The sequence below is a fragment of the Acipenser ruthenus genome, chromosome 21 (genome assembly GCF_902713425.1).
Source record: "Acipenser ruthenus chromosome 21, fAciRut3.2 maternal haplotype, whole genome shotgun sequence".
Lineage (NCBI taxonomy): Eukaryota > Metazoa > Chordata > Actinopteri > Acipenseriformes > Acipenseridae > Acipenser > Acipenser ruthenus.
This window is the reverse complement of record NC_081209.1, coordinates 30357764-30370079: the sequence shown is the minus strand read 5'-3', so window position 1 is coordinate 30370079 and position 12316 is coordinate 30357764. Positions and strand designations below refer to the sequence as shown.

The 12316-nt window shown below is 45.4% G+C and overlaps 1 protein-coding gene across 2 annotated transcripts in view; it reads right to left on the bottom strand.

Moving 5' to 3' along the window:
* LOC117427891 (solute carrier organic anion transporter family member 3A1) overlaps window positions 1–12316 on the bottom strand; it is a 54121-nt gene that overhangs the window by 5127 nt on the left and 36678 nt on the right. The window contains exons 3-4 of one of the 2 annotated variants that reach the window (XM_058995540.1): window positions 1996–2094; window positions 860–1153 (exon numbers count right to left, since the gene is read on the bottom strand). In XM_058995540.1, coding sequence (XP_058851523.1) covers window positions 860–1153; window positions 1996–2094 — 393 coding nt within the window. The remainder of the gene's footprint in view (window positions 1–859; window positions 1154–1995; window positions 2095–12316) is intronic. The other variant, XM_058995541.1, reaches the window with a different exon arrangement.

Genomic DNA, 12316 nt, shown 5'->3' with positions numbered 1-12316 from the left:
CGTGATCTGTAATCCTACGCTAGAACGGGATGAGGTTTTCAGAAAGGTAAAAGGAGGATGCACCATAACCTTTAGCTCAAAACATGCACAAGTTTAATGTTCAGAATAACACCAGAAACTTATACTGTATCTCATGTGACAAATAACAAGAAATACATTTCCAAACAGGCATTCATCGTCAGGACAATTGCCAGAAAGTATCTCCTGCTGTTGAGGTTCATAGCGGGAGGGTTACAGTGTGTTAGGCTTTGAATTATGTTGTCTTCTTCCTCAGTGGTTATGCTAATTATTCCACTGAGGTAGTAATAGAGTAAAAACAGACAGATCTTGCCTGGCCGCTCCACTCATATTTCAAGAAGCAGAAGTTTGAAAAGCACTTCAGCATGGTGCTGCTAACAGCTGGGAAAGGCCACTCCAGCTCCAGTCTGCATCTTAATAAAACTTTGCTGAGTCCCTTCACTAGGGCTGATAACATAAATGCTGTGCCTGGAGCTGGCTTAGCAGGTCAAATGCAGAGCAAGGTCAGAGTGGCAGCCACAGGGTTCCAATTTAGCTCTGACGTTTCCTGTGGTAACACATTTCCTCCAGCCACTTTAAAAGACCAAAGAATCGACTTCACGGCTGGCTGGAGTTCTGCTTTATTAATACGAACCCGGCAGAAGAGCAGCCACAACAAAACAGCTGTGTGCTTTGCACTCAACATGGTCTGCAATGCTGTAACCACTTTGCACTTACAACCAGGATTTCTCTCCATGTCGACAGCCCCTATGCAGCACTACTGAGCGTACCGGTCTCAGGCTCAGTTAGACTGCATTTTCCCTTTGCTCACTCTCGTGTGTTCCAGTCACTTTGCTCTCACCTCTCATCTGCTGGCAGCAGGTGGGGTTCTTCTCTGGCTCTTGGGCGTTGCGCACCACCCCGTTGCTGGGTTTGGGTCTCTCGTAGTCGCGGGGGAGGCTCTCGGGAAGCATGGTCTGCTCGCTCTCGCCGCCGCTGTCCAGCTCCTGCACTGACAGGGACTGCGGGAATCCGAACATGAAGAGCGCCGAGAAGAAGAGCAAGGCACCACAGAGCAGGAAGCCGCCCCACCAGGCTCCGATCCAGCGGGGGTCATCGGGGGTGATGTCCAGCTTACCTGCGGAAAGGGAAAAAGCTTAACAGGAACCAAAATTAATATTGTGCTGTAGACGAGGGCTGCAGCTCTCCTCGGAGGTGTATGAAATGATTATTTGAATGTTCAACGCCCCATGCTCTACAGGAAAGTGCCACCAAACTGGGACCCGTTTTGAGGTGTGCTCACGTTTGGTTATTTCACACTATATATTTTTTTAAACAGTGTTCCCTTGAATTTTTTATTTTTTTTTACCATTTGATAATTCACTAATTTGGGTAACTCACAGTTGGGTCATGTTGACAGTACACTGTAAAAGCCCTAGATTTTCCTATATAAGGGTCTTTCACTAATCCACTGTTTTCGATATTTCACAGTGCAATAAAGAGGAGGCCTGATCTTTAATCATCAGCACCTGAATTTGGATTTGAAATAAATCAAGTGCATTTCCAGTCACTGCCTGACTAAACGTCTGCACTACTTGCTGGCATCTTGCTGCAGAACCACCAACACCCATGCATGCATTCCCCTTACCAAAGCAGCTCAGTCCTCATGCTGGGGGTGGGTGAAGGAAGGACCTGCATGGTGGGGAGGGGTTAATAGGTCGTACTGTGGCCAGGGTATCTCTGAAGTGAACAATCACACCTCTGAGATTACCATGGGAGGGACCGGTTTAAATCTATGTCAGAACATTGCCCAGACTCTACCTCCCACACTACTGAGTGTAGTAGATGGAGACCGTCTCTGAATCAGAGTGGGCTCCCCTCTAATCCATCAGTAGCCTCGAGGGCATCACACAGCAGACCCTGCCACTTCCTCAATGTTCACATTTAGAGCCGCAGCGCTAGTATTTGTCTTGCATGCAGCCCTCCATGACTACTTACTGGTGTCGATAAAGACAGCGTCCACATAGAATTTGGTACAGAGAGAGCCCAGGATGAAGCCACAAGCTGGTCCAAACACCAGGGTTGAGAATAAGATTCCTATAAAACAATAAAAAAAAACAATTCAACACACTTTATGGGCTCCCATGTCACAAGTTATTTTGCCCAACACAGTAATGAACAAGCTTGTGATATGATATGCTGCATATGGTCACCCAGCATAACTGGCTTTGGTATTTGCAAAAGCTTGCCTTTCTAAAATCAACACTGCACATAGCATTGGCGATGTACAAGATACAGTCACTTCATTAGGAACTCTTTTTACTAGGCTCTGAACCACATGATGCAGCACAGGAACAAAACCCCGTCTGGATCTCATTATTCTCATTAAAGAGGCTGTACCCCAATTTCTCAGCCACAAACCTGCCCCACAACCACAGTGCAACTGACTCAAGAACTGATCTTTATTCTTCATTCAGGACATTAGATACTGTGACAACACAAACATATTTCTACATATACATCTGCAATACAAATGTTTCTTATTTCGCTGTCACTGAACGTGGATCTATATGCCTAGCCAAGAGCATTTCTTATCTTTAAATTGAAAGCACAGCTTTATTTAGTGATTCAGACTGCAGTGGTATTTCGGTCCCCCCTGTAATTTGACAGTTTCCTCCCTTACCCCAAGCCCTTGTGTGTCCTCTATCCTTTGCAAGATGCAGTGTCTAAACCCTTTTGTTTCTAAAGCAGCTGGGATCTAGCGCAGGACTCTGGATTGTTCTGTACAGTGCAGAGCACAGGAGAAACAAGCAGCTCCTTTCAATGCTGTGAGCTAGTGAAGCATTCCCCTGCAGAGTCCTCCACGAGGACGCATGCTGCACCATTCTTCAAACACAGCAAGCTCAACTGATGGCCCACGTGCTGCCACATTGCTTTCACACATGTGAGGAAGCGATAGCCCACGACCTGGGAGCTCGTGTGCAATCAGATGAGCTGCAGGAATGCGCTTCAGTCTATACTGCACAGCCCCTGCTGCAGTGTCTGCTCCATACCATGCCCTGTGCATCTTACAATACACAGCATATTCAGCATACCCCGTCACAAGGTATCGGCATGCAAATACAGCATTACGTGTTTGTCCATCTGAATAATTCAATTGTGTTGCGCATTAATTCAGGGGGGGCTGCCACCTTCTGTTCTAAGAAGGTTAAAGTGGATCTGCTTTGTTTTCAAGGTGCAATAGCTTACAGGCCCATCCAGTATAACTGGAAAGACGTCATTTCACTTTCTGTTTGAATAAGACAATAAGACAACAGATACATATCTAAGGAATACCAGTGACCAGTGTTGAACTTAAAAAAAAAACAAAAAAAACAACACAGGAAAACTGCTCTGTAATGCAAGGTGTGTGCTACACCTGCATGGCCACAAGAGGGCACTGTCATCACAATGGAATTCTCTGAATCCTCACCAGGCTTCTGTTCCTCTGTTCAGAGCCAGCTGTCGTTAGAATCTGCTTATCATGTGTCAATGACGAAGTAATTCATCACTTTCATCATGTCTTTCTTACATCATTGATTAAAATAAACACAGTGATATTTTAAACAACAGAACCAAGATACATGTGAAAATGTGGGATGATCTTTACCTCTGAATTATTTTATTTTAGATTTTATATCCACATAATATATATATATATATATATATATATATATATATATATATATATATATATATATATATATTTATTTATTATGTGGATATAAAATCTAAAATATATATATTAATATATACAGAGAGAGCAACTGTGCAACTGTGCTAAGGTCATGGGATGTCTACTGGAATAGAATCATCCAATCAGTTTTGAGCATTTATAGCTACAGTAAGCCCACACAATGGTCTGTATGACCCAACGATACTGTGCAATACTCCCTCTGGGATGCTTATGATTGAAAGCCTATTCCGAACAGACCAGCACAGAGGAATCCGAGCTGAAAGAAGGGGAAACTTTTCATTTGGCAGGGCCTCCTGTTATGTTTTGTGTGCGGCTGGAAAATGTTGTGAAATGAAAACAGTGGTAAAGCTGAGCTGTAGACAGGCACTTTGTGACAGCTCATCCGGGAGGCTGCCAGAGCAGAGTGCAGTACTGCCAGTAAAATATGACCAGGCTAGGCTTCTACTGAAACCAGATTAGCAACCACGGGATCACAGAGAAGCCTTTAATAACCAGACCTCTTATTAAAAACCATGTGGAATAACACACATTGCTGAAGTCCACAGCACAGCAGACAGGTGACAGTGTCCCACGGAGCTGAGAAGCAGCACACAGTTCGGATGGACCACGCACAGATACCTATATTTGATGTGACCTACATTTGAGCAGCTGGTATGTTTTAGTAATAATGAACAGTAGAGGCCCTGATTCCCATCCTTGCAGGAGTTGTGCGGTCAGTTTCCACTCCTTTTTGTCCTAACGGTTATCTGCAGAGACTACACAGCGCCTAAATGGCCTCACAAGGAATGCTCCTGCCACTCGGACAGCTGAAGCTGCAGCTTCTCTGGCTCTGCGCCTCGTTAGCTTTCATTTGATTTGCAAAACAGCAATTTGAACTCATTCACTGGGCAGGCGGTGTTTAGTGTTGGGGTCCTCTTTATTCGTTACAGCTGCAAGCCATGGATGAAAAACAGCTGCATGGTTTTTAAAAGCAGGCGGCTACCGCAGGGTTTATCGACCGTCTTTAAACCATGGTTAAATAAGTGTCCAATAAGATGTTCACAAAGGGAGGCACGCGCTCACAAAGCAGCGCTGTAAGAGATACAGCGCTGACGGGCCGCGTGGGGAGCGATCCCTCTTCACACACAAATTAGGGTCCCCAGAGGGGCTGCCCGACACCCAGCTCTGCTGAGCCCTTTATACACACTGCCTCTGTGCTTTCTTCCAAAGTGCACTCTTTTATATCTGGAGAAGAAAGCTGGTGGCTGCCCCCTTAACTGTGTTTCCTGACCCATTAACTCACCAAACGGATTCTGAGCGCTTGAGCAGAGCTATTGATACAAACGCAGCCTGGTTACAGAACACAGTGGCATAACATACAGTATCAACACAAGATTGATGCTTGAGTGTTGCTTCCTTTAGCTGGATGGAATGTCAGAATCCCATTGTGTGGTTAAAACAATGAAAGCTGCTAAAGCACTGTGCTTAAAACTCTGTGTGAAGCAACTTGAAACACTTGCATTCACAGCTCCATCAGTCGGCTTAATGGACAGAATAAGCCTGACAAACTCACCTTGCCCTGACTCGTCCACTAGAGAAAGACATGATGCTGCCATCTAGTGAGAGCCAAGCAAAGTGCAGGTGAGAGGGGTGTGCTCAGAATTCTGTATCCAGTAGCATGGTTCCCTCCTTCTCTCTCACTGTACCTCTTCTGACAGATGAGAGGGTGTGCTCAGAATTCTGTGTCCGTAGCTACAGTACAGTGCACTCTGGTATACCACAGTATAGTGTATATCGACAGGACAGCCATAAAGCTGAAGCCTTTCGGTTACTCTTTTGACAGACGTCATTCTGCGCCTTTTATAGCCGAGACAGCAGATGAATGACAGCCTTGTTCTGGGGTTGAGGGAATCGCTTTGAGGCGAGATGGGAGTTGATTGGCATGTCTCCCTCTCTCCCAGCCCCACCCCTACCCCTGACTGGCACACAGGCAGACATACGGAGCATATCCAGTGCACAGCTGGGTGGCACTGTATAACTGGGCCTGATGTCCCGAACCTCATGTGACCTTGGTAAATCTGAATGCAATATACATATATATATATATATATGCTGTACACAATGCTATGTATTCCATTAACGGGGGACGAATACTGCTGCTGAATGATGGCATTTTTACATCTATTAATCAGTCAGTTCTAAGCTGAATGTGTGCAGCAATACTGGTGCTTCCTGGGCGTGTTTCCTTGGAGACCGCTCTGTATTGGCTGCTCATAGCAACAACACCACAATCTCTGCCCAGACAGGAAACCTCGGAAAGGAAGAGTGTATTGTCTTACTGGAAAATTACTTGACGACATCAATTCTCTAAATAAGGCACGCTTGAATCTGTTCCGTGTTTTTCCATTCTGCGTCAAATGATTCATTGCAGCGTTTGCGGCTCTACAACTGCCAGGGCCCAGAAAGCACAAAAAAGGAGGGAAGGCCTTCATGCACCTTTCATGCAAATGAGTGAGGCCTCAGTCATGTAGTGCTGTGTGGTTTGGTTAAGAAGAATCTGAAGACCTCTGAATGCCACTGATACCCTCATAAAAAATAAAAAAAAGCCCTGGAAACTATAATTTATTTCTATTTATTTAATAAAAAAGTGTCTTATGTTGAAGCTAAACCAGGTCAACTTTTCAGAGTCACATCGCCAATCGAAACTTCGGCAAACAAAACAACCCTAGTCATTAGCCGTGGGTGCTCATGAGTTGTGCTCATTTGGAAACCCTTTTTTTGGCAGTGTTACTACATGATCTCAGCGTGCTTGTAAAGTGTATCCAGCTGTGTGTTTCCCTGCAGGTGCTTTTCCACAGACATGGCTGGCATGTCCTTTTGCTGTTCATGGTGTTTCCAGTGCCGAGGAAAGGTTCCTGCAGTACAATCTGACACCGCCTTCAGAGGTGATGCGGCTGGATTCACAAGCTTCTGCACCTGTTTTTCAGAGTCGAATCAAAACCCATTGATGTTTCAAAACCCACTCCCAGCGTTCATTTTAGTGTCCAACGTACGTATGTGTTTTGGAATATTGACAGTGTTACAAACCTGCTGTTTGTCTTGACCGAAGCGCTCACTGCAATGCTTCAGTCCTGCCGGACCATCGGATTCTTATTGAACAGAAAGCTCAGAAGAGCAGCTCTCTCTGTCAGCCCCTTTTAAAATGTCTACGGCCCTGTTGAATCTGTCTCAACATAGCACATCGATGATCACAATACTACAAACCCCTCCTTCATACTGCTCTCTATACAGAGCAGCTCTCTCTGTCAGCCCCTTTTAAAATGTCTACAGCCCTGTTGAATCTGTCTCAACACGGCACATCGATGATCACAATACTACAAACCCCTCCTTCATACTGCTCTCTATACAGAGCAGCTCTCTCTGTCAGCCCCTTTTAAAATGTCTACGGCCCTGTTGAATCTGTCTCAACACGGCACATCGATGATCACAATACTACAAACCCCTCCTTCATACTGCTCTCTATACAGAGCAGCTCTCTCTGTCAGCCCCTTTTAAAATGTCTACAGCCCTGTTGAATCTGTCTCAACACGGCACATCGATGATCACAATACTACAAACCCCTCCTTCATACTGCTCTCTATACAGAGCAGCTCTCTCTGTCAGCCCCTTTTAAAATGTCTACAGCCCTGTTGAATCTGTCTCAACACGGCACATCGATGATCACAATACTACAAACCCCTCCTTCATACTGCTCTCTATACAGAGCAGCTCTCTCTGTCAGCCCCTTTTAAAATGTCTACAGCCCTGTTGAATCTGTCTCAACACGGCACATCGATGATCACAATACTACAAACCCCTCCTTCATACTGCTCTCTATACAGAGCAGCTCTCTCTGTCAGCCCCTTTTAAAATGTCTACAGCCCTGTTGAATCTGTCTCAACACGGCACATCGATGATCACAATACTACAAACCCCTCCTTCATACTGCTCTCTATACAGAGCAGCTCTCTCTGTCAGCCCCTTTTAAAATGTCTACAGCCCTGTTGAATCTGTCTCAACACGGCACATCGATGATCACAATACTACAAACCCCTCCTTCATACTGCTCTCTATACAGAGCAGCTCTCTCTGTCAGCCCCTTTTAAAATGTCTACAGCCCTGTTGAATCTGTCTCAACACGGCACATCGATGATCACAATACTACAAACCCCTCCTTCATACTGCTCTCTATACAGAGCAGCTCTCTCTGTCAGCCCCTTTTAAAATGTCTACAGCCCTGTTGAATCTGTCTCAACACGGCACATCGATGATCACAATACTACAAACCCCTCCTTCATACTGCTCTCTATACAGAGCAGCTCTCTCTGTCAGCCCCTTTTAAAATGTCTACAGCCCTGTTGAATCTGTCTCAACACGGCACATCGATGATCACAATACTACAAACCCCTCCTTCATACTGCTCTCTATACAGAGCAGCTCTCTCTGTCAGCCCCTTTTAAAATGTCTACAGCCCTGTTGAATCTGTCTCAACACGGCACATCGATGATCACAATACTACAAACCCCTCCTTCATACTGCTCTCTATACAGAGCAGCTCTCTCTGTCAGCCCCTTTTAAAATGTCTACAGCCCTGTTGAATCTGTCTCAACACGGCACATCGATGATCACAATACTACAAACCCCTCCTTCATACTGCTCTCTATACAGAGCAGCTCTCTCTGTCAGCCCCTTTTAAAATGTCTACAGCCCTGTTGAATCTGTCTCAACACGGCACATCGATGATCACAATACTACAAACCCCTCCTTCATACTGCTCTCTATACAGAGCAGCTCTCTCTGTCAGCCCCTTTTAAAATGTCTACAGCCCTGTTGAATCTGTCTCAACACGGCACATCGATGATCACAATACTACAAACCCCTCCTTCATACTGCTCTCTATACAGAGCAGCTCTCTCTGTCAGCCCCTTTTAAAATGTCTACAGCCCTGTTGAATCTGTCTCAACACGGCACATCGATGATCACAATACTACAAACCCCTCCTTCATACTGCTCTCTATACAGAGCAGCTCTCTCTGTCAGCCCCTTTTAAAATGTCTACAGCCCTGTTGAATCTGTCTCAACACGGCACATCGATGATCACAATACTACAAACCCCTCCTTCATACTGCTCTCTATACAGAGCAGCTCTCTCTGTCAGCCCCTTTTAAAATGTCTACAGCCCTGTTGAATCTGTCTCAACACGGCACATCGATGATCACAATACTACAAACCCCTCCTTCATACTGCTCTCTATACAGAGCAGCTCTCTCTGTCAGCCCCTTTTAAAATGTCTACAGCCCTGTTGAATCTGTCTCAACACGGCACATCGATGATCACAATACTACAAACCCCTCCTTCATACTGCTCTCTATACAGAGCAGCTCTCTCTGTCAGCCCCTTTTAAAATGTCTACAGCCCTGTTGAATCTGTCTCAACACGGCACATCGATGATCACAATACTACAAACCCCTCCTTCATACTGCTCTCTATACAGAGCAGCTCTCTCTGTCAGCCCCTTTTAAAATGTCTACAGCCCTGTTGAATCTGTCTCAACACGGCACATCGATGATCACAATACTACAAACCCCTCCTTCATACTGCTCTCTATACAGAGCAGCTCTCTCTGTCAGCCCCTTTTAAAATGTCTACAGCCCTGTTGAATCTGTCTCAACACGGCACATCGATGATCACAATACTACAAACCCCTCCTTCATACTGCTCTCTATACAGAGCAGCTCTCTCTGTCAGCCCCTTTTAAAATGTCTACAGCCCTGTTGAATCTGTCTCAACACGGCACATCGATGATCACAATACTACAAACCCCTCCTTCATACTGCTCTCTATACAGAGCAGCTCTCTCTGTCAGCCCCTTTTAAAATGTCTACAGCCCTGTTGAATCTGTCTCAACACGGCACATCGATGATCACAATACTACAAACCCCTCCTTCATACTGCTCTCTATACAGAGCAGCTCTCTCTGTCAGCCCCTTTTAAAATGTCTACAGCCCTGTTGAATCTGTCTCAACACGGCACATCGATGATCACAATACTACAAACCCCTCCTTCATACTGCTCTCTATACAGAGCAGCTCTCTCTGTCAGCCCCTTTTAAAATGTCTACAGCCCTGTTGAATCTGTCTCAACACGGCACATCGATGATCACAATACTACAAACCCCTCCTTCATACTGCTCTCTATACAGAGCAGCTCTCTCTGTCAGCCCCTTTTAAAATGTCTACAGCCCTGTTGAATCTGTCTCAACACGGCACATCGATGATCACAATACTACAAACCCCTCCTTCATACTGCTCTCTATACAGAGCAGCTCTCTCTGTCAGCCCCTTTTAAAATGTCTACAGCCCTGTTGAATCTGTCTCAACACGGCACATCGATGATCACAATACTACAAACCCCTCCTTCATACTGCTCTCTATACAGAGCAGCTCTCTCTGTCAGCCCCTTTTAAAATGTCTACAGCCCTGTTGAATCTGTCTCAACACGGCACATCGATGATCACAATACTACAAACCCCTCCTTCATACTGCTCTCTATACAGAGCAGCTCTCTCTGTCAGCCCCTTTTAAAATGTCTACAGCCCTGTTGAATCTGTCTCAACACGGCACATCGATGATCACAATACTACAAACCCCTCCTTCATACTGCTCTCTATACAGAGCAGCTCTCTCTGTCAGCCCCTTTTAAAATGTCTACAGCCCTGTTGAATCTGTCTCAACACGGCACATCGATGATCACAATACTACAAACCCCTCCTTCATACTGCTCTCTATACAGAGCAGCTCTCTCTGTCAGACCCTTTTAAAATGTCTACAGCCCTGTTGAATCTGTCTCAACACGGCACATCGATGATCACAATACTACAAACCCCTCCTTCATACTGCTCTCTATACAGAGCAGCTCTCTCTGTCAGCCCCTTTTAAAATGTCTACAGCCCTGTTGAATCTGTCTCAACACGGCACATCGATGATCACAATACTACAAACCCCTCCTTCATACTGCTCTCTATACAGAGCAGCTCTCTCTGTCAGACCCTTTTAAAATGTCTACAGCCCTGTTGAATCTGTCTCAACACGGCACATCGATGATCACAATACTACAAACCCCTCCTTCATACTGCTCTCTATACAGAGCAGCTCTCTCTGTCAGCCCCTTTTAAAATGTCTACAGCCCTGTTGAATCTGTCTCAACACGGCACATCGATGATCACAATACTACAAACCCCTCCTTCATACTGCTCTCTATACAGAGCAGCTCTCTCTGTCAGCCCCTTTTAAAATGTCTACAGCCCTGTTGAATCTGTCTCAACACGGCACATCGATGATCACAATACTACAAACCCCTCCTTCATACTGCTCTCTATACAGAGCAGCTCTCTCTGTCAGACCCTTTTAAAATGTCTACAGCCCTGTTGAATCTGTCTCAACACGGCACATCGATGATCACAATACTACAAACCCCTCCTTCATACTGCTCTCTATACAGAGCAGCTCTCTCTGTCAGCCCCTTTTAAAATGTCTACAGCCCTGTTGAATCTGTCTCAACACGGCACATCGATGATCACAATACTACAAACCCCTCCTTCATACTGCTCTCTATACAGAGCAGCTCTCTCTGTCAGCCCCTTTTAAAATGTCTACAGCCCTGTTGAATCTGTCTCAACACGGCACATCGATGATCACAATACTACAAACCCCTCCTTCATACTGCTCTCTATACAGAGCAGCTCTCTCTGTCAGCCCCTTTTAAAATGTCTACAGCCCTGTTGAATCTGTCTCAACACGGCACATCGATGATCACAATACTACAAACCCCTCCTTCATACTGCTCTCTATACAGAGCAGCTCTCTCTGTCAGCCCCTTTTAAAATGTCTACAGCCCTGTTGAATCTGTCTCAACACGGCACATCGATGATCACAATACTACAAACCCCTCCTTCATACTGCTCTCTATACAGAGCAGCTCTCTCTGTCAGCCCCTTTTAAAATGTCTACAGCCCTGTTGAATCTGTCTCAACACGGCACATCGATGATCACAATACTACAAACCCCTCCTTCATACTGCTCTCTATACAGAGCAGCTCTCTCTGTCAGCCCCTTTTAAAATGTCTACAGCCCTGTTGAATCTGTCTCAACACGGCACATCGATGATCACAATACTACAAACCCCTCCTTCATACTGCTCTCTATACAGAGCAGCTCTCTCTGTCAGCCCCTTTTAAAATGTCTACAGCCCTGTTGAATCTGTCTCAACACGGCACATCGATGATCACAATACTACAAACCCCTCCTTCATACTGCTCTCTATACAGAGCAGCTCTCTCTGTCAGCCCCTTTTAAGAGACGATTCAATCCTGCGTTGCTGTTGTAATTCCACTGTAAATACACAAACAAACAAACTAAATAATGCCCACTGCAGTTTTCCCCGGCACCTCTCAGCCCCCCCCCCAGGAAACCATAGCTAATAAAAGTGCTAGAGCCTGCTGTCGTTTTGAATTAATGGTTTTTCCGAGCAGCAGGCTGCAGTAATGAAATATAAAAACCCTGAGGA